Source organism: Sander lucioperca, chromosome 24 (genome assembly GCF_008315115.2).
Source record: "Sander lucioperca isolate FBNREF2018 chromosome 24, SLUC_FBN_1.2, whole genome shotgun sequence".
Classification (NCBI taxonomy): Eukaryota; Metazoa; Chordata; class Actinopteri; order Perciformes; family Percidae; genus Sander; species Sander lucioperca.
Window position 1 is genome coordinate 3,756,777 of NC_050196.1, and position 27,457 is coordinate 3,784,233.

At 42.5% G+C, this 27,457-nt stretch overlaps 3 protein-coding genes and 1 long non-coding RNA gene across 11 annotated transcripts in view; 3 read left to right on the forward strand and 1 right to left on the reverse strand.

Moving 5' to 3' along the window:
* LOC118494423 overlaps positions 1-1,971 on the forward strand; it is a 23,658-nt gene extending 21,687 nt beyond the window's left edge. Inside the window, exon 3 of the long non-coding RNA XR_004896545.1 lies at positions 1,832-1,971. This is a non-coding gene — a long non-coding RNA (uncharacterized LOC118494423). The remainder of the gene's footprint in view (positions 1-1,831) is intronic.
* cep70 (centrosomal protein 70) overlaps positions 1-10,918 on the reverse strand; it is a 17,038-nt gene extending 6,120 nt beyond the window's left edge. The window contains exons 1-12 of one of the 6 annotated variants that reach the window (XM_031302387.2): positions 10,827-10,871; positions 10,513-10,525; positions 10,123-10,145; positions 9,627-9,726; positions 9,054-9,177; positions 4,641-4,821; positions 3,979-4,154; positions 2,999-3,086; positions 2,831-2,919; positions 1,206-1,272; positions 552-704; positions 246-398 (exon numbers count right to left, since the gene is read on the reverse strand). In XM_031302387.2, coding sequence (XP_031158247.1) covers positions 246-398; positions 552-704; positions 1,206-1,272; positions 2,831-2,919; positions 2,999-3,086; positions 3,979-4,154; positions 4,641-4,821; positions 9,054-9,177; positions 9,627-9,726; positions 10,123-10,131 — 1,140 coding nt within the window. In that variant the 5' untranslated portion in view covers positions 10,132-10,145; positions 10,513-10,525; positions 10,827-10,871. The other 5 variants (XM_031302386.2, XM_035998332.1, XM_035998330.1 and 2 more) reach the window with 5 other exon arrangements.
* LOC116057804 (gastrula zinc finger protein XlCGF17.1-like) overlaps positions 1-27,457 on the forward strand; it is a 211,240-nt gene that overhangs the window by 88,208 nt on the left and 95,575 nt on the right. The window contains exon 1 of one of the 3 annotated variants that reach the window (XM_035998339.1): positions 13,009-13,149. The exons of the other annotated variants lie outside the window; for them this stretch is intronic. The gene's annotated coding sequence lies outside the window, so the exon portion shown is untranslated. Of the gene's footprint in view, positions 1-13,008; positions 13,150-27,457 lie in introns of those variants that run through there. 3 annotated transcript variants of the gene reach the window in all.
* LOC118492933 (gastrula zinc finger protein XlCGF8.2DB-like) lies at positions 13,168-26,917 on the forward strand. Its single transcript, XM_035998349.1, has 2 exons — positions 13,168-13,367; positions 25,817-26,917. Exons 1-2 carry the CDS (start codon positions 13,328-13,330, stop codon positions 26,911-26,913), a joined length of 1,137 nt encoding a protein of 378 aa, XP_035854242.1. The 5' UTR covers positions 13,168-13,327; the 3' UTR covers positions 26,914-26,917.

Consider the following 27,457-nt stretch of genomic DNA (forward strand, 5'->3'; position numbering starts at 1 on the left):
CTCACCTTTTGTCGGCTTAACTTAACTGTGTTGTTAACTATAATGAAATAGGCAAATGGAAATCCGCCAACCATGATGCTATCTGTCCATCACACATAACCTGGCTAGATAACATTAATTGGAGAGTCCAGACTTGGAGAGGTCAAATTTAAAAAAAATTGGAATTAGACAAAGGGCTGCTTTTGTGGGCTTTTTGGTGTATTTAAAACCCATCTTGGACAATCAATACTGGCGTAGTGCTGTACCTTCTCCTCACCAGACAAGGTGTTTTCCAGCATGGTGTCCACCAGCAACATCATGTCCTCCACCTTCAATGCTTCTACAGCATTATGGCCACCGTCAGGAGGCTGCCAGGGCATCAGTCTGCCTTTCAGTTTACACAAACCCCTTTGCAGATCCTACACACATAAAGCAATTTTACGCCGTTGCAGAAGTGGAGAAAACATCCTGCCAAAGCACATTATTCAGGATCGAGTTTCAGCAGTCTGATCAGTGAGAAACTACACAAAGCTCTCTCATATTTCCCATCAACCCCTGTGGTGGGTGTTTACCTTCAGGAGGTGGAGCTGCTGGGCCCAGTCCTCCAGCGTGGGGAGCAGAGTCTGAAACTCAGCCAGCTCCAAACCAACAGAGGAAGGTTTCTGTCGGTGCAGGCGTAATGGAGCGTTGGGATTGTTCACAACGGCACTGATCTCATCCAACAGCTGGAACAAATCAGGAAAAAAACTGGCACTAAGTTATGTTTAAAGGGTAACTTAAAGTTTCTTCTTTCAACCTGGACCCTATTGTTTCCATGTTTTGGTGTCTAAGTGACTAATGGGAACAAAAGTTTTTGAAACTGGTCCAGTATTAAGCGAGAACGCTGTGACCATCAGCTGCGAACCGGGCTGCAATGTAATCCTACAGGGCAAATGTTCACCATCAGTTTCCGTCCAGTGAAAGTGCTGTTTTTGCCACTGGCAGGCTACCATTATTTTTCTAAGTGTCTGACAACATTATGGAAAGGATCCCTACAGAGATAGACCTTTTTGTTATAGAGTAAAATCCTCTTTGTTTGGCGAATAGTGATTTTGGGGCGGTTTAATGTTAACTTAGACACAAAAACATGGTAAAATAGAGTCCACGTTGAAAAAAACCCCCCCCGTAGTTACCCTTTGAGAGAGCAGATTTCAGGAAACAAGAACGTATTCAGACAGTATGCTTACATGGCGATAGTGGGCACACAAACCGATGTCCTCACTGCTCTCAGTCGTGTTGTCTTCTTTAGGCAATCTGCAAAGATAGTTGGTCCTGTACATAAGTGCTGTGCTTCTGATTAGATCAATAATACCCAGGTACGGGTATAGACTTGGTCGGCATAACTGGGAACGCCCACTAAAACTTAATTTCCGTTTATGCCGTGAGAGAAAACAAACCATTCTAATTAATGAGCGTAGACCTTGTTAGCGGTTAATCTTTAATCTCTGTCATATTTGTGGTTGTTTTTTTGCTTGGTACAATGCCAAAAAGTTGCTGTGTGGCGTTCTGCGCCTCTAATAAGTTAAAAAATTCGGATTATATACTGCCGAATAGACAGAGGTGTTAATATAACTAACGTCGCTGCTACAGTCCAAACTGTAACAGTTACAAGGAATTTATTCATTTAACATGCTAAGACATACTTGTCTTTAATATAGCTTTAATGAACGTGGGATAAAAATAGACAGTTTGATGACCCCGGGATAACGTTACTCATAATAACGTCAGATTGAATCATCTCATCATAAGATAAGCTAACGGTTACCGTTAGCTGTCTCTTACCTGGAGACTCAATCAGGTAGCTAACTATCAGGAAACGATACCTCTGGCCATTCCGTTGGGTCGTTTGTCCAGTCACATATAATGTACGGACAATCCGACCCAATACGGCTCAGTTTTTTGTATGTATCTTGCTCTGTCAAGCGGTAAAAGTGCTTTTGAGTGGTCCATACTGGGTTAACGCTATGTTATCCGGTCAGGGGGAATGGAGTGTTTTCTCCCACGGCGGCTCCCCCACAGGCCACGGCCCCCAGCTATGACGAGTCACCGACCAAGTGTATGGGTATTATTGTTCGATGATCTGTGCCTGGGTCCACTTGTAAAGGTGGTCTTCAGTACGGTTTGCATCACCGCTGACATATGACATGTGAAATAAGTTATCGTTTTTTACAGTTTTAAATTTGACCATGTGGCCTAAGCAATAAACAAGCCGTTCTTTGTCATTTTGTGCTCTTTTATTTATTTATTTTTAAGTATCGGTTTAGGCACCGGTGTCGGAAGACACTCAGCCGATCCCCAACCCTTATCATGGGAGCTTCTACCTCGCGTTATTGGCTTTTTTGGCCAAACGGACGATTTTTGTGTTTTTAGATTTCCTTGTTTGAGCCTGCCCAGAGGAACACAGACGTTTGCTTTTTAAAATCATGGACGTAGAAGTTGAAAATACAGGAAATACTTTGGATAACGAACAACAATGGTGAAAAGTAAGAGCAGGGATTTATTAACTTGGACCAATGACGAGGTGGAACCGTTACTGAAAGCTAGGTTAGCCTACCTAGCCAATAAGACTGACTGACGTGCGTCATTGTATCCAAAAGTCACTGTTTTGTGCTCATCCAGACTACAAAAGCAACCCCGGAGTTTCAAACCAAAACGGGGCAGCACAGTTTCCAAATGTCTCCGTTTTAAGGGGCTCGGAAACACCGGAGTAGCGTGGACACGAGGTGTAAACGTAGCAAAAGATATTCGTTTTCAAACCAAAATGCAGTATGTAGATGAAGCCTGATATGACAGCACACGCACTTGAACACACCTCGTCTCCAGCTCGAGCTTCAGGCGCTCCACCTCCCTCTCAAGCTCTTCTATTTGAGCAGCGCTTCCCTTCTGCTGTTCCTGGGATGCCTTGTAACAAACGTGAGAGCATGACCTTCTGCTTTAGAGAGAAAATACTGTGAAAACGAGTAAACATTTGTCAGGTTACCTTGAGGATGGCTCTGAGAGATGGAGTAACATTCTTGATTTTTGTCTGATGAGTCATGCGAGGTCCTCCTGGTTCTCCGTTGACAGATCTGGGGGTTAACATAAACAGCTTAGTTTCCTCTCTCAAGTATGAATAGACATTTCTCACGTCTGTACCAGACCAGAAGTAAAAAATAGTCGATTAGTTGTCATCTTTTAAATTAAACCCGAAAATGAAAACCCACCGACAAAAAGCATCAAACCATCGAAAAAACTTGCGTTGCCAAAAGAGCCAATGACATCGGAGAAACTAAAATAGCGTCAAAAGCCGAAAATAAACGACAAAAACATTTTTAAAAAAAACATTGGAAAAAGCTACTAAAATTGCAGTTGAGTAACACGTCGAAAAAAAGCGCCAAAATCCTTGATTAATAAGTTTGTCATTTCATTAAAAAATTGTTTTTTCACTCTGTGACAGTAAACTGAATATCCAGATTAGAGGTGCAACGATGAATCGATTAATTGATTAGTTGTCAACTATTAAATTAATCTCCAACTATTTTGATAATCGATTAATCGTTTGGGTAATTTCTTTTATTAAAAAAAAAATAAGATTTCTCTGATTCCAGCTTGTTCAATGTGAATATCTTCTAGTTTCTTCTCTCCTTTGTGACAGTAAACTGAATATCTTTGAGTTTTGGACAAAACAAGACATTTGAGGACGTCCTCTTAGGCTTTGGGAAACACTGATCCACATTTTTCACCATGTTTTGACATTTTTATAGATCAAACAACTAATCGATTAATGGAGAAAATAATTGACAGATTAATCGACTATGAAAATAATCGTTAGTTGCAGCCCTAATCCAGATCAAACAACTAATCCATTCATACAGAAAGTAACTCCACAGATTAATCAAACGATGAAAATAATTGATTAGTTGCAGCCCTAATCAAAGTGCTAATCAACAGGAGGCTGCGGTGCATCCGTTGTGTTCTTACCGCTGCTCTGCTGGGGAGTTCTGCCGGCTCGCTTCGTTGCAGACGTGCTGGAGAGCGCGACTCTGGCGAGCCAATCGTTGCTCTTCTTCTTTGACGGTGAAATACAGTTTCCTCTGAAGCTGAACGACTTCCTCCCTCTGTTCGGACAGCTTCCGCTCCAGGACCTGACACCGTTCCTACACACGACAGATGCTTCTTAATAAGAGCAGATTCTCTCACAATATTCAGCATTTTGTTAATTTTAGACTTATCCTGAGAAACATTTACAAATTTATTTTTAAAAGCTCTGCAGCATCTTTAAAACAAAAACATCGGGGGGAAAAAGCGTGGAAAAGTGTTGAAAAAAGCACCGAAAATGCAAAAAAAAGTGCAGAAAAAGACGGCGAAATCGTGAAAAGAAAAAGAAAAAGAAAAAAACGTTAAAAAAAGCATTGAAAAAGGCGTTGAAAGAAGCATGGAAAAAAAGCCTTAAAAAGCGTCGAAAAAACAAAATCGAAAAAGGAAACTAATACGTCAGAGAAAGCGTCAAAAGCGTTCATTCATCTGATGGAGTCATTTTTTTATATAAAAAATAAAAAAGTCAAACTTCTATTCTATTGCAGCTTGTTAAATGTGAATATTTACTGTGATAAAGTGTGTGTGTGTGCAGTGTGCTGACGTGCCTGTGCCTCCTGGTTTTCCCGCTGCAGTTGTTGCGTGTGGCTGTGCTGTTGGACAGCCTTGGCGAGGCAGCGGTCCTCCAGGTCCTGGACTCTGGTCCTCACCACGGCCAGCAGCGCCTCCAGCTCAGCGGACCGCTCACGCTGCTGAGCTGCTCCAAGAGTGTGCTCATGAGCCTCCTCTCTACACACACACACACACACACACACACTTATTAGAGAGATAGATGTTTGACGACGCTTTAGACCAGAGGTGCAATAAATGTCGATGTTGAAGAATACCGTAATTCTTGCCATTCTCCATAGATAAAACGTACGCATGTAATTTAAATGGGTAGTTTACCAGCACTGTGCACTACATTGCCGTTAAACTCAGATTACGTACTTTTTAACTGCACAAAATGTACGTTTCATAGTCATTACTTTTAAAATAAGAGGAGAATAAGCATGAGCATGTCAAATCCATGGCGGGCCAAAACAAAGAGAGCACGGGCCAAAGTTTTTGTAGCTTTTTCCGACATTTTGACTTTGTCGCTTTTTTCTGAGTTGTAGTTTAAAACTTTAATGCATACAGGAAGGGAGAACTGAAGGCTCGATTAACAATGATTAGCTCCATTATGAAGATATGGAGCAGAGGAGACTGCCAGGCGGAGAGGGGTAACAACCAGACTCTGATAAAGGAGGAGGCTGACCACCTGGTGAACTGGTGCAATCAAGACAACCTCGAGCTCAACGCTCTGAAGACAGTGGAGATGGTTGTGGACTTCAGGAAGAGCTCAGCCCCACACTGCCCCCATCACCCTTTGTGACTCCACAATTGACAATGTGGAGTCTTTCCGCTTCCTGGGAACTACCATCTCCCAGGATCTCAAAGTGGGAGCTGAACACCAGCTCCCTCGTCAAGAAAGCGCAACAGAGGACGTACTTCCTGCGGCAGCTGAAGAAATTCAACCTGCCAGAGACAATGATGGTGCCCTTCTACGCCGCCATCATCGAGTCCATCCTCACATCCTCCATCACCATGTGGTACGCTGCTGCCACTGCCAAGGACAAGGGGCAGACTGCAGCGTGTCATTCGGTCTGCAGAGAAGGTGATTGGCTGCAATCTGCCGCCGCTCCAGGACCTGTACGCCACCAGGACTCTGAAGCGTGCTGGAAAGATTGTGGCCGACCCCTCCCACCTACAAACTCTTTGAGACACTCCCCTCTGACAGGAGGCTGAGGTCCATCAGGACCAAAACCTCACGTCACATGAACAGTTTTTTTCCCACCCGCCGCTAGCCCCATCAACAAGGCCCGGAACCCACGAATCAAAAAGGTTGAGAACCACTGTTCGAGTGGATGGTAGGCATAAGTCAAACAGGTGTTGCACTTCAAATGGGTATACATTTCCGCTATTCCTGAAAATTAAGGGTGAACAGAAAATGGAGAACAATGTCGACCAGTGTTTCCCAAAAGCCCAAGACGACGTCCTCAAATGTCTTGTTTTGTCCACAACTCAAAGATGTTTAGTTTACGGTCACAGAGGAGAGAAGAAACAGAGAAGAAAATATTCACATTTAACAAGCTTTTTTTTTCCATAAAAAAAAAAAAAAAAGACTCAAGCTGATTAATCGATTATCAAAATAGTTGGCCATTTATTTAATAGTTGTAATTGATTCTAGGTCGAATCGAAATCCGCGATTTGAAAGAAGGCGATAGAAGGCGTGAAGACCGCAATTAATCGAATGTGCAATATTTAGTTGAATGTTTGGTGGAACATTTGGTTTCACATTTCTTATCTCACTTTTTATTATTATATTTACTGTTTTTTCATAAGATATATGCTGGAATGATAGTCACATATCACATATTGTTTACAGAAATGTCCTTTATTTTGTATTACTTTAACGTGATCGTAGAAGGTGCGATATGTAGATGCTGCTATTGAACTGAGGCATATCAGACAGTCTAGTTCACAGGAAAGCACTGATATTTTTTTATTGGCACTGAGTTTATTATCATAACTTTAGCTTTTGTGATAAATGTTCTGTGTATCTGTCCCATACTTATTAACAGAAAAAACAGCAGTTGATATCTATGTTCTCATCCTTGCATAAGAATATAGAGCTGTTTTGATGGTGTCTCACTAATGCTCCGTGACATGTTTTATCTGTTAGACAGTATATATTGAACTTTAGATAAACTTAAGCTGCAAAAAAAAAAATCAAATCGTAATCCCAATTTCTGGCAGAAAAAAAAAAAAAAAAAAAAAATCGCAATTAGATAACCCCCCACCCCCCAAATCGTTCAGCCCTAATTAATTCCATTACAGACATCACAAGACTAAACTAAACAATATCTGACAAAGCATTTGCAATAAGACTGTACTTTTCCCCCCGACAAACCCAGTAGCCGTATAGTATTTCTCTGCGCTCAGTGATTGTTCTCTCCGGGAAACGGTGTGCCGAAACATGAGCACAACAACAGTCAGCTGGTTCCAGCCTCGGGCCGAGAGACTTCCAGCGGACAGCCGTGTCACTGTGAAATGGTCTGATGAGCTGAGATGACAGGAGGACAGGTGGTGGACACACACACTGCACATACATTATTAAGTAGTAACAGACACTGCAGGCACGTGTAAGCTGTGAAAGAGTCCGGTTCCACGCATTCCAGGAGCACGACTTATCTCCATGCCTCGGCCTGGAGATCGTGGACCTCTTTTCGGTTGGTTGTCGGATGAGACTACGGAGCAGCCCCGATGTTTCAATCTTATTCTGCTTTTAAAACATCACCATCTGACCGGACGTATCTCAAAATGAAGTTGAGTCGTAAAACTTGGACCGGCTATTTGTGCTACTTAAAAACTGCTAACGTGGTTAAAATGCTTTTTCTCCTGGGACGAAGATCTAAATTTATAAAAGGGTACGATCGTGGACAGTTGTAAGACAATGGGCCCCTGGGCACGGACATCTTAGAGGCTCCCAGAGTCTGTCCACTGAGGAACAACACAACCAGACTACATTTAGTCGTTTTTGCATCTCTTCGTGATGGTTTTGTAGTCGTTTTGCATCTATTTTTTTAGTAGTATTACATTTCTATTTGGTCGTTTTGTGTCTTGTTAAAATAGGGCCCAAGAAGTCTTAAAGCAGATGTAAGAGCTACAAAACAACCACAAAACAACCACAAGGAGGCGCAAAAACCTATTTTTAAGTTGTTTTTGCGCCTCCTTGTGGTTGTTTTGTGGTTGTTTTGTAGCTCTCTTACATCTGCTTTAAGACTTCTTGGGCCCTATTTTAACGATCTAAGCACACGGAGTGAGGCGTGTACTAATCCACTTTTGCTAGTTTAACGGCGGGAAAAAAGGGTCCTCGCGCCAGGCGCGTGGTTCGAAGGGGTTGTTCTTATGTGTCTTAAGTAATCATAGGTGTGTTTTGGGCGTAACGTGCAATAAACCAATCAGAGGGTCATCTCCCATTCCCTTTAAACGCCAGGCGCGTTTGTACCTTGGCGCATTGCTATTATGATGGCGGATTTACCACTTATACTGTTTAATATTCCATCTAGAGAATGTGTGACGTCCACCAACGACACCAAAACAAATTCCTTGTATGTGTTAAAAAACGTACTTGGCAACAAAACCCTTTCTGATTCTGATTTGCTAAGCAGGAAGGAGAGAATAAACTGATCATATTAGAATACTATTTCACATTGTAATATTTGTAATCTTTTGCATGTTTGTAGTGCTGCTGCGCGTCCCTGCGTGTCCCTGCATTGTACAGTCAATGGCGCGATCACTTTCCGCTGCCTCAAGATAGCAACACGCCAAGAATGCACCTGGACACACCTCCCTGTAAGACCAACATGCCCATGGGCGCGGGTGCATTTTGCTATTTAAACGACGCGGGCGCTGGGCGGTCTTAAACTAGCAAAGACGCTTGCGTCGGGCTTTGCGCTGCGCATTGGTCATTCTTGGTCATTTGTAGTTATAGTTGGTACTGTATGTGTCTGTTTTCAGTCATTCTGTGGTCATTTGTCTCTCTGATGTACAGTATGTTGCATCTTTGTGATTGATTTGCACCTATTTTTGGTTATTTTGCTCCTTTTCGTAGTCATTTTGGGTCTCCTTGTAGTCGCTTTGCGTCCATTTTTGGATGCTTTACGCTTCTAAGTTGTCGTTTTGTGTCTCTCTTTGTGGTCGGTTCGGTTTTTAGAAATTTTGCATCTACTTGGTGTCATTTTGCATCTTTTTGGGGTCTCCTTGTCGTTGCTGTGCATCTATTTTAAGACCTTTTAGGTTTCCGTGTGATTGTTCTAGGTCTGTTTTTAGTCATTTGGCAGTTTTTATGCATCTCTTTTTAGTCATTTTGCATCTGCTTGCAGTCGTTTCGCATCTATTTTTTGTCATCCATCTGTGGGTTTGATTGTAAGACTCACTTGAGTTGGTTGTTGGACTTGACGAGCTCCTGGATCAGAGCCTGTCTTCTCTCCGAGTCTGTGAGCATCGTCTTTAGAGTCCTCCTGATCTCGCCGGCCGACTTCCGGTCCAGCAAAATCAGATCTAAGGACACACGGAGAGAGTCAGAGGCATCCTGTCCTTACACAGAGACAAAAATAAACTCTCATTCAGACTTCATGGTGTTAACGTTTTTCTTCTTTTCCGCTAAGAAACAAATGCGTAGATGGCGTAGTAAAACAACTTCACAGTCACTTAGCGGTGCCCTGCGGTCAACAAATAAGAATAAAGACTGACAACTCAACGCCACTAGTTTTGATGTTATAATGAGTTCTAGTTTTACTCTCAATATCAGTATAACCTATGCACAATTCATGAAAATGAAATCACATTTGGCTCCAACACTACTGAGGCGAACATGCTTCTAAACTTTTCTTTTTCCCACAACTTACATACAATTGTATTTTCTACACAATGTAGCACTTGTAGACACATTCCATTTAAAGAACATGATTAATTTGATACTGAAAGAGAGCGGAAGGACTGACTCTTACCTGAAAGATTCTTGTTCTCTACGGGATCTGCAAAGTACACGGGCTTAAAACCGTGATGCTGCAGAAGTTTATTCACGTCGTCCCATTCTACCTGCTGTTCCTGCAACACGCACACAGAAACACACACTCAATGAGCAGACAAAAAAATCACAGAGCAGCATAGTGCAGCTGCTGAACAGGTCTAAGCTCTACCTGGAACTGCGTGGATGTCCACACGTAAACATAAGAAATCTTATTTCTGGATTGTACAAAAGGTGCCGTCCTGTTGTCCGTGTCCATCTTTTAAAATGAAAAGTCCTCGGCTGAAGCACAGCGAGCGCTCCTCGCTGGAATCATTAACTGAGTAACCAGAGATCAGGTTTCTGCACACAAGGCTTCAGCTGCCACTACTTACTGAAAGACGATCTGTCCACACACGCCTCTATAGCCTCTGATGCTAAATAATAATAACAAAAATAATAATAGTAACGTTATTGTTTTGCTAATGTTGACTTACCTGTTCCATGGTTTCACACACTGCAGGAAATAAAAGAGTGCAACACGTTAGTTCAGAGAGCTGCAGTAAGATCCGACTTACGCTACAGTTTTTTTAGCTTAATTCAGAGCCGAACTCCATTTAAAAATCAGACAATTGAAAGTAGCTGGGCTCTTGGTAACAACACATACCTCCAAATTAGGGGGAAAAAACTATTTAGGAATCTTGAGGTTATTCTGGTAAATTCGGCACACAAGTAACTAGCCAAGCGAGCCTTTTATTACCTAAAAACAGCATTCATTATCACGCTCTATTCTAACGAACATCAATGACAGCTAGATTTTGGTTTATTTAAACAAACGCTCTATTAATACAAGTTGACTTCAATATATATATAACCAAGTTAACACTTTCAACTATAGCTGTAACAGTTGCGTTAGTTAGTAGTTTAGTTAGCTTCTGCAGCTAGCGTTACCGTCAACTGTATCTCGAGTTAGTAACGTTAGTTCAGTTAGCTTCTGCAGCTAACGTTACCACTTCATATTAGCTGTGTGTTTGTGACTGTTAGCGGATTTTGAGACGTCATGAAATAGCTACTATCGGTAGGCTACGTTAGATAAGTAACCAACTGTTAGTGCGGCCGTTACCAGCTGCCGAGTGTTTTCCAGCAGATGGTTTAACCATAAACGGTATAAAAGGTTAAATAAGGTTTTACCTGTTTGACTATTTACTCACAATACGCATCTTCCGCCATTCAAACAAGGGCGCTGTGACTTAAACCAATAGAGAGGCGAAGTCCCTCCCCTTCCGGTGGACCCATACACGGTATATAAGGACCGCCATGGAGCCTATTACAGCTATAGATAGATAGATAGATACTTAATTGATCCCCAAGGGGAAATTCAACGTCCCAGTAGCTTACAGACATCACAACATACGCATACATCATAAACAGGATGATAACATAACAATCCACATGAATAATATGGACAATATGGACAATAAAAGAAAAGATACTAAATAAAAAAATCCACATGTATAAGCATGAGACGCTTGCAGTGACAAGGCAGAGACTGACCCTATGATTCAGTATGCATGGTAGGTAAGGTGTTCTATGAGAGTGTGTGTCATGGTGGTAGTGCAAATAAGTCCAATAGTGCAAGGATAAAGTCTAGAGACCAGCATTAAATATGGACAATATAAGAGAATGATCAAGACAAAGTAATATAAAAACTATAGCAGTGCAAGGATAAAGTTTTAAAAAAGACAGCATTAAATATGGGCATTTTAAGGGAATAAAGTAGACAGTAGGATAGACACAAATCAGTGTACAATGATGAATGCAATTTCATTAGATGGTCAGTTAGCCCCATCTAGTGGACAGATAGTACAACTAGATAGATAGATAGATAGATAGATAGATAGATAGATAGATAGATAGATAGATAGATAGACAGACAGAGCGCTTGTCGCAACAGACTGGTAGAACATCTCCAACATTCTGCTGCACACGTTGAAGGATCTCAGCTTCCTCAGGAAATAGAGTCTGCTCATCCCCTTCTTGTAGACTGCAGTACTGTTCATTTTTCCAGTTCAGCCTGTTGTCGATGATGTTGACACCCAGGTATCTGTACTCCTCAACCATGTCCACATCTCCACCCAGAATGCAAAGGGGCTGCGGAGCCGTTCCTTTCCTCCACATCATCTGATGTGTGATTTCTCTTGACACTGACTGGGCTTCTGACACTGGTTAGTTAGACTGGGTTTGATGTCACCCTCATAGTTTTTTTTTAGACGTGGACTCTGAAGTTATGAGGCTGTGATTGGTGTCTTTAGCTCAAACGCACAGCGACACCAGGACTGACGAGGAAGAAATGGGCAGCTTCTTCTCTCCCAAGTGTTTCCTCGACACATGAAGCTATCGAAATCATAACAAGAGTTATCTCAGGACACTTTACAGATAGAGTAGGTCTAGACCACCCTATCATTTACAAAGGCCCGACAATTCCAGTAATTCCCCCAAGAGCAAGCATTTAGTGCGACAGTCAGGGTTCAAAATTAACTTTTTCGTCCACCAGCCAAATGGCTATTTTGAGTTTGAGTTTAGTTTATTTATGAAAGGGGAAAGCGCAAATTAATAAAAAAGCCAGAATTAGCCAAAAGGCTATTTTTCATCTGTAGTCCCCTGCCTTCGATGTTAAAAAAGGCTTTTTAAAATACAAAAAAACAACAACAAAAAAACAACACAAGCAAAACAAAACTTAGCATAAAGCGTCACAGAGACAGAAAACAACAAGACAAGGTACAACACATAACTTAGCATAAAACAAGACACAACAGAAAAACAGAAAAATATACAACACGGTATAAATACGGTAGTCAATGTTCACATTTCACCAGCCACTCAATAGAGTACCATTGTTTTTTTGGCTGGTGAGTGTAGCAAATCTACCAGCCACTTGCATATTTTACCAGCATTTGGCTAGTAGATGGTGCTAATTTGGAACCCTGGCGACAGTGGCGAGGTAAAAAACTCCCTTTCAGGGAGAAACCCTCGGACAGACCCAGGCTCTTGGTAGGCGGTGTCTGACGGAGCCGTTTGGGGATGTGATGAACAGTGGAAATAATAATCACAATAAAGATACTGGAAAAATGAGCGAAATGCTGAGTGAATTTAAGGACCTTTACTGTGAAGGGTAGACACGGAAGAGCTATGGCAGCGCGTTGTTTTCCTCAACCCTTTTTTTTTTTTTACCGCGCTCTTTTAGTTTTATTCACAGTTTAATATCCAACGCTGTCCACACTCACATTTCAGAAGGTGGCGGTAACCGCACACCAAAAGCTGTTTGCCAACCGCCAAAAAAAAAGAAGTGTAGCGGAAGTTTTGGTTGTGTTTCCGGATGTATTAACCCATGGATGTATTAAGATAATGTACCTGGTGATGAGGACGGCGGAGTAAAACGCGTCACTGTTTACTTTTCTAAAGAAAGAAATATCACCAACTTCTGGATGTGGTTTTAAAACACGGAACAAAGCTACAAAGAGCAGGTCTGTTTTCTGTCTCTGACTCTAAACGCGTTCACTGCTGTTGTTGCAGGGGAGTCCGCGCGCTAAGCTAACGTTAGCCGCAGCTAGCTCCTGCTAACGCGTGTTATCGTGTTGTAAACGTTCCGTATTTTGTTCCCAAAATGCAGGTCGGGGAGAAGTCGAAGAGAGGCACTTCAACATGAACTCTGAGAGGAAACTGTCAGCGGACCAACGGAGAGGTGGGAGACGTTTAAACTATTTTATATTCTTCTGTAAGTTGCAACAGAGTTGCAGCGGACCTGCAGTTCTCTGGGACTTTGTTCCAGATATGTGGAGCATTAAAACTGAAAGCTGCTTCTCCGTGTTTAGTTCTGACTCTGGGGTACAGAAAGCAGACCTGACCCAGACGACCTGAGAGGTCTGGGTGGTTTTGGCCCTAAACTGTTCAGTGTTCCAACAGTAGTATTTTGAAATCACTTCTTCTTTGAGGGACAGGAAGCCAGTGTTAAGACTACAGAACTGGAGTGATGTGATCCACTTTCTTGGTTTTAGTGTATAGAGAGTGTGTGTTTATGTATGTGTATGAATATTAATGTGTTATATATATATATATATATATATCTATTATCTCTCCCTTCTTGTGTTCAACTGAAAATTAAACAATAAAACAATTAAAAATCCGGTTTATTGCAAAGTAGGTTTTCACATATAATGAATCTGCTCTGGTGTTTTGGTGCGTTCACAAAATGGCTGACAAGATTTCTTATAAACAATCACTGCAGGCTCTGGATGGAAAGTGTGTGTGGGTGTGGGAGAGGTGTGTGTGTGTGTGTGTGTGTGTGTGTGTGTGTGTGTGTGTGAGAGAAAGAGAGAGGGAGGGGGGGGTGTGTGTAATGTAATTTATTTTATTACAGGGATAGTGCATATTAATAAACATTTCTGTCAATATGCCAGAATTAGCCAGAAGGCTATTTTTCATCTGCAGTCCCTAGACAGATGGTAAAAAGTCACCCTAAAAGAAGGTAAAATTACACATTAACATTACAATATAACATTAAAATACATTTGGTAGAAAGTGCTATCAAGCTAAAATGTGTGTGTGTGTGTGTGTGTGTGTGTGTGTGTGTGTGTGTGTGTGTGTGTGTGTGTGTGTGTGCGCGTGTGCGCGCACGCGCGGAGGGCTGATGCAGCACCCAGTATATTACTGTGGGAATTTCACACAATAGCCTCCTGTTCCAGTTACTTTACATGTTGGGAGATTATCTTCATACAGTAGCTGCTGGGAGGCCTGTTATTGCATCCAGTCTTCCAAGAGCAAAAGAGGAGAAGTTTGTTTAGAATTGAGCTTAGTCTGGTTTATTTGCAGAGTAAAATTAATGATTACAATTCATGAAATCCTTGTCATGTTATTGAGATAATATTTGATAAATTATAATGTAACGTTAATTGCAGTAGCATATTCCCCGTTTTGCCCAGCGGACCCTGGTGTTATTGGTAGGGCTGTGTATCCTCACTGGTCTCACGATTTGATTCAGTTACGATTGTCCTGTCTTCGATTCGATATCCCGATGCGTCACCTATCATTATTATAATTTACGGCACATGGTTTTCATTAGGGATGCACCGATGCCAGTATCGGGTATCGGTCTGATGCCGTGCGTGTGTACTCGTACTTGTAGTCATAAAAATGACTCCGATACTACCACACCCAATACCACCTCATAGCAATGTGACAATAACTTCTCCGTCAAGCAGGTATAGGCGACGGAAAAGAGGCGCCGTGCCAGCCGTTTGGAGATTTTTGGCTGTAAAAAAAAAATAACTAGGCTCTTGCCCGGTGCATGATTGCACTTGACGACCAGCCATTGTCAGTCGTCAATAAAACTGGGTTTGGACGTCTTCTCAGTGTACTGGAGCCGAGAGATTCCCAGCCGTCACCACATCACAGAAACCGTGTTTCCAAAGCTCCTTTGTGAAGAAGCACATCAGCAGCCTGTTGCCTGTAAACTTCACCACTGATATTTGGAGTAGTGTTGTTAGTCCAATGTCTCTCATCAGCTTAACGGGCATAAACATGAAGAAAGCGATATTTCAATCTGCTCTGTCTGCATGCGGTTTCTACACAGCGCTGTTTTTTTTTGTTTTTTTACAAACGGGCTGAAACAAAAGCTATCGGTGTGTAGTCTAACTGTTTTAACTGTTATAGTTTGCCACAAGTCTTTAAATTTGGACAAAATCTTGGAAACTTAACTGCTGGCGTAAACAAACCATCCTCTCCACTGGATCAGTAAATCCACATGGGAACTTAAAGGTACAATATGTAACATTTCTGCATTAAAATGTCTAAAAACGACTATACCTATGTTATATATTTTGAGTTGTTACACTATCCTAAATGTTTCCAACAACGTTCAAACCCAGAGAAATCTGTTATTTTATTTTAATGACACGGGACGTTTTCATTTAGTCAGTGTCAGCGTCATAAAGCCTTTGACCCCTCTGGTTCCTCTAACTTCCGTCAAAACATGGGCACGGTAATCGTAAATCATACAATGTCACAGAAAGAATAATGCTCAGTAACCGTAATACATCTTGCTTTCTGCCACACAGCATCATTTTCTCATTGATTACATGCCACTTACAACACAGTAATACAGTAGAGATCTTATTTATTGATACATTTCAATATCGTTGACAAGTAACGTTAGCGTTAGCTCATGCTAATGCTCGGTGGGGAACGTTAACGTTATAAGGTTACAACATTGTCCATGAAGTTATTTTAAGTATAATTGTTTTGATCAAGGTAAAGTTACCAATAAACAGCACTACACGATTATGTTCGCCAGCTAACGTTGGCGTTAATGTTAGCTAGCTGTATAGATGTAAGACAAAACAAATGCTAATTTAGCCAGCTATCCCACCCTGTTTTTTTCTGCCTCACTCCCAGCCGCTAAGGGACTAAAGTCGGGATGAAAGCGGACAACAGCCCGGGGGACACGACACATCCAGTTAGCCAGCAGCCAGCCACTGTTATAAACTTACAACAATCCGAACCCAGCCAGCACAAACTCCAGCGCCGGGTGATAACGATGCTAACGGCAGTAACAGGAAGTTTTATGTTCCGTCAAGGAAACAGACCATATCGCCCCAGGCGTCCGAGTCTGGCTGGCCACCGCGTTGTGCTGAAATTCTCCCCCCCTTTAGCGCTTCTTCACAGTTATGTTTGACCCACAAATGGTGACTGTCCTGTGGACAAAAGGTGAAAGTGGGGAGAGTCCGAAAGCAACACACGGCAGCCATCCTATTGAATTAGGCGTATCCTCGGCCGGCATCTCTACTTGGCGGCCAGCCCCAGCCGCGAAGTAGCTAAGTCTCTCAGAGGTGTTGAGTAACATTACAACAAACCCTTTTCCCCCGGTGCTGAAAACATCCAAAAAGTGGAACTGAGGTGAAATATATTGTGATATTGTGGTTTTAGTTGCTGGCAAATGTTAGCTTGCTTGCTCGCTAACTGGTCAACTAGCTAGCAAACGTTAGCTACCAATACAAATCGAATCAAGAAAACGTAATTATGTGGGGGAAACTGCAGCTATTTTATCAGAATGACATGAATAAACGTTACTAAACGTAACAAGGATAAATCTAATTGATAACCCTATCCGTGAACAGATATATTTTAATCGTCAATTATATTAAACTACAACTCCCATATTGCCACTGCACAGTCTGAACACTGCAGACATAATATATTTTTAAATGAAAATGAGAATAAAGATGCAAAAGTGATAATTCTCTTATATAGTGAAACATATTTAAACAATGCTTGTTGTCTGTTCTGTTGGTTAGTCAGCGATAACGCCTCGCTCTTGCATTCGGCCCTCCGCCATGGTTAGCACGTATTTGACGCATTACGTCAGATGAGCCGTGAAGGCGAAACAAAAGCCGCGAACGGAAAAACAACAATCAACAACAAACTATTAATATTCGATTACGGTCTGTCACTGCATTGATGCAGAATCGTCCGCATCGCATCGTAAAAAGGACTAATTTCAACACCGCTAGTTATTAGACCCTTAAACACTTGACTTCGAAGCAGCGTGTGGTTCCACCTTTATCTAGTAAAGTGATCCCAAAATCACGATAAATTGATCTAGCAAACAGTATTTTCTAAAGGTTTAATAACGTTACGTAATGTTATTAACCCTTTAGGCGCCGGGTATTATTTTTAAAAATACTAGATTTTGACACCTACATTTCAGAAGGCTCTGGCTTGAAAGTGGTTTGAGATAGAGACAAAGTGTTAATGAGACAAATATTGAGAATGACCTAACGTTTATCTCAGGAGTAAATTTTCCCATCTAATTTGCATATTATGACGTCATATGGTGGCGGCCATATTGGATTATGTAATTTCCATGAAATACCGGATATTTTGAAAGAGAGTTGAACTTATTTCATCGGATTTACCCCCATCCATCCATCCGTTATGTTGTCCACATATCAAATGAACAGGGAAAAAGTAAATTGTAAACCAACAGTCGTAAATTAGAACTATTACTACACCACAAAACTCGTGTAAACAGTAGGCGTTTTTTTTGTTATTTAGTGTTTTTTTTTTTTTTTTTTTTTTTTTTACCCACCACCATTGGAGGACACTTTTCCTTTTCTTTTTTTTCTTTTTTCTTCTCTTCATTATTATCATTATTATTATACAGTACAGAGACAATATGAACAATATTGAGGACCCCAACCACATAGCCTAACAAATGGACAGGAAAACTGTATATGGTAAAACCAACAGTTCAAAATTATGACTACTGTGCCATATAGTAGCACACACATGTAAACAGAAAGCTGGTAATCTGCCTACAGAGGCCTAATGTGTGCCTATCTATCCAGATGACACTGTTTATAGTTTGTCAGAGTGTGGAACCTCTCATTACATGGCACAGCACACAGGCCTACCCCACACTGATTGCACCTGTATTGTGTCTGATGACGACATTTAGGACGGGTACGATCGGAGCAAACGATGCAGTCTGGACGATCGCCAGTATCACGGAGCCAGTGGCGTTCTGTAAGCCTCTGTGGCATTTCTCCACCCTCTGCTGAACGCCTTCCCCGTATTTTGTTTTCTCTCTTGGAGAAGCCCTCAAGCAAAGACGTGATAATGTCCTGCACAAAGGCCTTCAGTGGCTTGTGTGCACCGGCAGTCATGCTGCAGTAAATGATATGGGCATTGACCATAGTTATGCTTAGAATGGCATTCACTATTCGATTATACCATTTCTTTGACCGATGTGGAAAGAGGTAGGTTTTCATCCTCTGATCAGCAGTGTCTACTCCCCCCATGAATGAATTGTACCTATCCACACACACGGGTCTGTTTATATCTCTAAACCCACTGTCCGTATGTTTGGACCTGATCCGTTTCCAGACACACGAGTTCCCGTGAAGAGTGGACAACAAATGGAAACGCTTTACGTCATGCCATGCACACGCCAACATTTTGCCATGCCTCATGAACACTGGGTCATCTCCTCTGGCCAAGGGCAACTCTGTCTTTCTCAGGGCCTTTGGCATACCTCGCCTTTGGCTACTGACTGTCCCACACAAACCAGTTTCCTCATTTGCCAACTCATTTGCTACAGCTGGTGATGTGTAGTAGCTATCCATATACAACTCATGCCCTTTCCCCTTGTGCTGGGCCATCAGCTGCCGAACTAGAACATGGGTGGCACCTAAATCAGTGACCTCATCACCATGCTGTCCAGTGTACAAAGACCACTGCAGAACGTATCCTGACTTGGCTTCACTCAAAACAAATGCCGTATAACCATATTTGTCTGGTTTGTTTGGATTGTACATTTTCAATGTGGACTTTCCCTTGAAAGCTATGGTCATTTCATCCAGTGACAGTTGTTTGCGTGGGCCATAGACATCTGAAAAGCGTGGAATGATCAGGTCAATTATTGGGCGCACCTTGAACAGTCTATCATAACCTGGCTGGCCCCTCTCAACATACTCATCATTATTGGCAAAGTGGAAGAAAGACAGGATAATTTCAAATCTGTTCCTAGACATCACTTTCCCAAATCCCGGTGTAAAAGTTGGCCAAAATTCTGCCCAATAATCCTCAATCTCTGATTTATGTACCAGGCCCATGCTCAAATGCAGTGACAGGAAGGCTTTCATTTCAGGGACAGTGACATCATACCATTCATGAAACCGTGAACTTGGCATTAGTTCATGAGAGCCTAAATACTGATGAGCGTACCGATTTGTCTCCATTGTAATGTGACTCCAGAAATCATCAGTCAGAAAGAGGGACAAAAAATCTATAGACCTTGAATCACTGTGAAGCTCTCTGTCACCACGATATCCAATTTGCTCATCAAAGGGCTTTATCCATTCCTGATATACTTCCTCATCTCTCAAGTAAGCCCAGCCACCATTACCATCATCATCATCATTTCCAGCCCTGTTCTGCCTTCCCCTGTTGCCTCTACCACGTCCACCTCTCCTATGGACACTGCGACCTCGTGTACCCCTGCACCCTCTTCCATTTTGCAAAGGGTTGAAAGACTCATCATCACTACTTTCAGCCCTATTTAGACCACCCCTGCTGCCTCTACGACACCCACCAGCCCTTCTACGAACACTTCGCCCACGTCTCCCTCTGCTAGTGTTGGGTGCTTCGTGAACATTGCTGCGTTGCATGGCTGCACCACTGCCGCGTATTGACGCACCGTGACCGGCGCTGTAGAAAGTGCGAACACTAACACCGCTGGTCCCAGCGCTATTCTCACCACCCCCGCTACTTCTACTAGCACGCTCACTAATCGACCGATCATCATCTCCCAAAGGTGGATTTTCCCCTTCAGAATCAGGATCAGCGAATAGGAGACCCATCACTTCACTAAGTGTAAACTTTTTGCTTGCCATTTTCTCTCAATAACTCATAAATCCAGCAAAACCGCTTCAGCAAATAGCTTTGTGGCACACTATCTCCGATTTCTCACCCAACAACTGCTCAGTAAGGAAAGTAGCTATTGGCTGTCCTAAAAGTCGCCTAATTTGCATAATTATTTTGTGTGAGAGTGAAGAAACATTTACATTTACACCCATTGTTTACATCCCGCTTTGTATGCTAGGGCGGGAACGTCGGCGGCCATGCGCATGCGCGGTTCATTTGCAGCCTGGATGCGGAGTGGTGTGCGTCTACTCTCTGCTCTGACTGCAGGGTGGGACTGCTGACCGCCTGTGAGTGCTTTTGGACGGCGGAGGGGCTCACGGCAGCACCCGCTCTTTGTTGAGCACAGTAATGCGTGCTTTCACGAGTCTCCAAACACCACAAAAGTCTCCAATAACACCAGAAAAAGTCGCTAGTCACTTTTGACAAAAAAAGTCAAGTTTGGATGGGATTTTCTCGAACATTTTGCATTGAAGCATGACGTATTTCTGAGCTACGGTCTAAGTAGTGGAGTGTGTGTCTCCTCTCTGCTCTGACGGCAGGCTGTGAATGCTGCGCGAGGCTGACACTGACCGCCTGTGAGGGCTTTTGGACGGGGGAGGGGAGTAGCCTACGAATGACATATAACACTGTATTCGGAGAAAACAGCAGTTTGATTCAGTACCGCGTCGTGTCCCTAATTATTTTGTGTAAGAGTAAAGAAATATTTACATTTACACCCCGCTCTGTAAGCCAGGGCAAGAACAGCGCCACATACGTGATTCAATGCAGCCTGGACGCGGAGTGCTGTGTGTCTCCTCTCTGCTCGCTGCGCGAGGCTACTGAGACACTGACCGCCTGTGAGGGCTTTTGGACGGGGGAGGGGCTCACGGCAGCACCCGCTCCTCGTTGAGCACATAACTGCAGAGTGATACGTGCTTTCACGAGTCTCCAAACACCACAAAAGTCTCCAATAACACCAGAAAAAGTCGCTAGTCGCTCTTGACAAAAAAGTCACGTTTGGATGGGATTTTCTCGAAAATTTTGCATTGAAGCATGACGTATTTCTGAGCTAAGGTCTAAGTACGGGATGTCTGTCAACTAGTGGAGGGGAGTATGAATGACATATAACACTCTATTCAGAGAAAACAGCTGTTTGGTTCAGTACCGCGTTGTGTCGCAATTTTGCGACTTTGGCGCTTAAAGGGTTAAACCTTTGACTCACCTAAACATCCTCCATGCCGTGCAGAAGTCTATCGCTCGTCCGGGATCCAGCGGTGCGGAGGAGTGCAGAGCAGCACGTCGGGTCAGACTAACGTTACCAAACAACGGCAGCGGCAGAAGAGCGGAGCCCTCGATCCGGTGCTCGGCAGCGCCCTGCTGCTACTGCGCCCCGAAATCCAAATCCATTCTTGCCATGGAAGCTATATTTAAGCTAAGCCTGCGTTTGCTAACATGAGTAATGTTAGCTAGCTACTGCTCGCTGGATACAAAAGGGAAATGTGGCCTCTGTTGAAAAGGACTAAATAAATATCTTTCTAGTGATGTGTATAAAAGTAGGCTAGTTCGTAATTTGCACGTTACAATTTATTTTCCATGCTAATGTATGCATCTCGATCACTTAACTGCGAGACTTAAAAACAAAAAGAAAAGTTTACTGGCAGTTAAAGTTACTCACACAACGCAATGTCAATCTTGTATCCTGGTTGTTGATTTGTTAGGGAGGACGTCCTCCCCTGGCGCATCATATTTACGTGTTTTGGCCAATAACCGATGAGCATGAAAAAAAATGAAGTACATTAAATTGATGTAGGAGATCCCGCCCCACGACCGTCTAGAGGAGGACAGCAGAGTTCTTCCTCCCCTGAAACAATTCAGTGCGATTCGATTAAACGTTGAAACGATTCTGTGCTATTTTCTACCTTCAAATAAATATATATTTTGTAAACGGGACCAGGGAATAGCAAAGCTAGGACACGCTAATAGTATACGCTGGCACTTCAATTTAATTAGCTAGCCACAAATAACCAAATCACATCAGCTCCATGTTAAATGACTCTGTGCTGCTGTAATCTTAGAGACAGTAACTCAAACACAGGTCCACGTCAGGCACACATCTTAGAACATATAAACAAATATCTTTTTATATTTACAGACCGCAGCTAGTACAATTTACAATATCTACGACATTTTCCTCTCAGCCGCTTTCACCACTAACTCCAAAAAGGAAACCTAGCAGTCTAGTCAGGACGTCTTTCCTGCAAACCCAAACAAAGACACTGATTGGCTGGTCCCTGCCATCACACAAATAGTGAGGCTTTTGTCTCAGTCACTGTATGTATGTATGTATATGTTCACAGTACGGACCACGGTTTTGAGTAACGGATTCGTTAAATTTTCGGATCAGCACAAAAAAGGGGGGAATTTAAATGATGCTTTTAACAGTAACGTCTTCCACCAGTAAATTGCTGTTAAGCGACAAAAACAAATGAGAAAAGGGTATTTATATTATATTTTACAATAACTTTGAATGCACCACAAGGTTTACCAATTTTAAGTAAACGCAACCTTTAGCCACGCATGTGTTGTTTTTCCGACAACAGCAGTGACCAAGTGCTGGTTTGTGTCTTTTAGCTCATTGCTTTAGCGGCAGACTGTTGTACTTCCTGATGTTGGAATCCTCTACACTGAAATACAGACACTCTTTTACACGGTTTAACTGTCAGCATTTTAACCGTGTTTAATCCAGCTCCTAGCTAACGGTAGGCTGCTGCCAAGTTAAACGTTAGTGTTAACTAGCGTGACATGCGGCAATGCTTCTGTTGCCTCCAACGTCTATTTTGGAGCATCAGAGGGCAGCACAGCTATTTACTGTAAGTGGCACCAAAATGAGTCTTGGACCTTATTGATTTCTGGGTTTTGAGAAATTTGGAGCCCAGTCCTTAATAGAACTGGGTCTCGAGACCCACCCCTACCCTTAACAGTATAAAACGATATGATTTAAAAAAATGAATCACTAACATATGCACAGAGCAAATGTTAATTCTTATTCACAAGGCTTATTAAAATGATTCAAAAAAGGGTGAGTATTTAATACATTGGTGCAGTATATGGACCCCATCAGAAAACCGAAAAATCACTTCTGGGTACAGGGCTCCAGACTATGGAATGGTCGCATTTTGTGACTACTTTTGAGACCGTGCGGTTATTTTTTACAACTACTACACATGTGCAACCTGCAACAGGGAGGAAGTGAGTTTGCAAGAGGTGGCTGATGTGTGTGAGAGGGGAAGGTTCCGTGACTGATTCGTCACCTGGGTGTGTAACGTCATCTACACTTGTGTCTCCCTTTCATGGCATCATCCGTAAAAGTCAACCATGCTGTTGCATAGCGCTGTTAATAATAATAATAATAATAATAATAATAATTCATTACATTTATATAGTGCTTTATTAAAGATACTCAAAGCGCTTCAGGGGGAGGATTACTCTCTAACGCCACCAATGTGTAGCATCCACTAGTTGAGAGTATATTGCACAGTCCCTGATGTAGTAAGGTATGCACGTGCCCCATTTTAAAATAAATCAGCCCAAATAAAGAATGCTATTTGCGAATATAAGAAATTGCACATGGTGAGTAAACATACACAAGTTACATTGGTTAAGGCCAGCACAGTATTATAGTGATGAGGACTGGACGGGTTGTTAGTTCCGTAGTGCTATAGAAGTGGGGACAAATGAAAGCTTAAGGCAGTTGCTATAGCGTCTGCCAGATGGGAGGAGTTCATATTCATTGAAGAGTATGCGTGAGTGATCTCTCAGGATCCTGTGTGCATGTGTGATTACGATTGACTCAAAGATCACTTGACCCAGGTCGCCATGTGGGTTGGATCAGGGTAGGACTTGATTTCAGTGTGACTTGCGCACGACCTGGGTCACTACTAGGCGGTCAAATTATGCGATTGGTTAGAAATAGGGCTGAACGATTAATTGCATTTGCGCTAATATCGCGATATGTTAAAATGCGATTTCCTAATCGCAAAGGCTGCGATTTGGTCACATGACTCGCAAGAGCAAATCAGTCTGCACTCCGCAGAGAAAGCATCAACTTAGCACGCTAACGCTACGTCGTACCTTGAGCAGATTTCTGTCATTCAAACAACTCTGAGTTGTAGTTTAAAACTTTTACAGCCATTTTAATAAAATGAAGGGTTTTATTCGGGCTTGAGTCCATACATGCAGTTAATGAATACAGGCACACAGAACTCAAGGCTCGGTTAGCAACGATTAGCTCTGATTAGCGGTTAGCTCCGGTTAGCAGTTAGCTAGCTCCGTTATAAAGATATGAGTGGAGGAGCTGCCACTGAGAGGGGTAACAATCAGACTGATAAATGACGTTCGGGGAGCTTTCACAGCAGCGTGGCCGCGGTCTTTCAACAGTTTTATTAGTAGTTAATCCCACGGCAAGAACACCAGCAACTAGCTAACGCAACGATAGCCTCTCTGAACAAGTGCACACGGCAGCACGCAACTTCACGAGGGGGAGGGGCTGGAGGCAGCTCCTCTCTGTGCACTGTAAAAAAAATACACTGTTGTGTGTGTGTATATATATATATATATATATATATATATATATATATATATATATATACACACTATATTTTTACTTATTTAACTGTCTAGTGTGTAATTGTGCGTTGTTCATACTATAAAAAATTTTTGTTTGTCTTTGTTGAATAATACAGAAGACAAAGAGCTTAAAAAAATAATTGAATATCGAATCGCAATCGCAATATTTGGGGAAAAAATCGCAATTAGATTATTTTCAAAAATCGTTCAGCCCTAGTTAGAAATGACAGCGGGGCAGTCATCACAGGTCAACATAAATTTTGTCTCACTGTGCTTTACGCTGGGTTTTTACCATAGACTGTATAAAACTAGGATTTCCACAGGCAGCTCCAACAACAGCGGAGCAGTTAAATTCATTTCCGAACAGTACGCTTACAGTGAGTGACCGGATGTTCGCTAGTCTGCCCCAGTCTATGCGAGTGAACTTTTGCAGAGTGGTATTAATGCTGGGTGGTATACCTGGTTCATACTGTATACTGGTAGTAATTTCTAGAATGATGAATTTTTCATATACCGTAATACCGGTGCGTCGCTGCGGAGCACTACGGCAGAGGCAAACTACGAGTGAATTCAGAACAACCTACCGGATTGCCCCTTGAGGCACCTAAGACCCTGAGACCACAGCTCCCCACCGTAGCTTCAGCAATGGAAGCTTTGAACATTGCCCACTCGGGTTTAATGACTCCAACCTCCACAGGGATGCCTGAAAAGCCCCTTCGGAGGTGTGAGTTGAAAGTCTGTCAGACAGGGGCCTCCTCCAGATGTTCCACACTACCTGTTTGGGCTTACCAGGTCTGTCCAGAGTTTTCCCCCCACCCCCTGACTCAACTCACCACCAGATGGTGATCGGTTGACAGCTCCGCCCCTCACTTCACCCGAGTGTCCAAAACATGCGGCCTCAGATCAGATGATACAATTACAAAATTGACCTTCGGCCTAGGGGGCTCTGGTACCCGGCACATTTATGAGCAGAGTCGAGGCATAGGCAAGAGGCGAGGGCTAAGCATTGAGTGATGGTCTTTGGGGATCCGAGGTAAAGCAGAGGAAGTTATTATAAACCTGCTTTTTAAATTAACAGTTACGGTTGTTTGTTTGTTTGTGTTTCAGCTTTACCTTCAGATGTCCAGAAAGTGATTGTTGGTGAAGAACATCTGCAGGCGTGGAGCTCCTGTCTGGACCAGGAGGACACAAAGCCCCCAGACATTAAAGAGGAACAGGAGGACCTCCAGATCATTCAGGAGGGAGAGCAGCTTCAAGGGCTGGAGGAGGCTGATATCACTAAGTTCCCAGTCACTCTTGTCCCTGTGAAGAGAGAAGATGATGAAGACGTCTCACAGCTTCATCAAAGACAAACTGAAAAGATGAAAACAGAAGCAGCCATGAACTCAGATCCAGATACACATTTACAACTAAATACCGATGACAAGACTGGAGAATATTCTGAACCTGAGACTGACGACAGTAATGATTGGAAGGAGACCAGCAAAACTCAGTCAGGTTTAAACTCTCTGAATAATGATGTAGTCCCTGTTTCGAGTTGTAGTTCTGGTGAACCATTTAGCTGCTCTGAGTGTGGGAAAATATTTTGCAACAATAGAAATCTGAAGAGACACATAAGAGCTCACACAGGAGAGAAACCATTTAGCTGCTCAATATGTAAGACATCTTTTACACGGAGTGGAAGTTTACAGAAACACATAAGAAGCCACACGGGAGAGAGACCATTTAGCTGCTCAGTCTGTAAGAAGACTTTTACACGGAGTGAAGGTTTACAGAAGCACATGATGATACACACAGGAGAGAAACGATTAAGCTGCTCGTTCTGTAAGAAAACGTTTATACAAAGTGGAAATTTACAGGCACACATGAGAATCCACAAAGGAGAGAAACCATTTAGCTGCTCAGTCTGTAGAAAAGCTTTTACAGTGAATGGAAATTTAAAGAAACACATGAGAATCCACACAGGAGAGAAACCATACAGCTGCTCAGTCTGTAAGAAAGCTTTTACACAGAATGGAAGTTTACAGGCACACATGAGAATCCACAAAGGAGAGAAACGATTCAGCTGCTCCGTCTGCAGGAAAGCTTTTACAAAGAATAAAAATTTACAGAACCACATGGTAATCCACACAGGAAAGAAACCATTTAGCTGTGAGGAGTGGAGCTCCAGCCTGGAAGGAGAGGAGAACCTCAGTCAGGTTTAAACACTCTAAAAGAAAATGATGTCTCTATAAGTCAAATGCGATGTAATACTCTGTAGGTCCTTAAAAGGACAGTTCCGGCATAAAATGAACCTAGGGGTTAATAACATATGTGTACCGAGTCGAACGTTCTCTGGGACATGTTTTCATGCTAATTGAATGCGTCTCCAGCTTTTAACAAGCTACCGCAAAACCGGTGATTAGCTGCTAACGCTAGCTCTCGGGGCAGAGGGTAAATCACTATTTTCTACCACTAAAAAGGCTCAAAATAGCACCACACTTAAATGGTAGCATAATGAGGGTCCCTACATGCAAACCGAAGCATTGAGAACTTTGTAAGTGTACGGGCAGTTTATTAAAAAGATAGATTATAAAGACAGTAGCGTTCGTGTTTACATTCGGCCGCCGTCTTGGAAAACAGTCATGAGCAGTCGAACCACGAACGCCGTGCAACCAGGATAGTCTTAACTATAAAATCTTGAAAAAGACTGTGTTGCAGGCCTACGAACTGGTCCCCGAAGCATATCGACAAAAATGTAGAAACAGT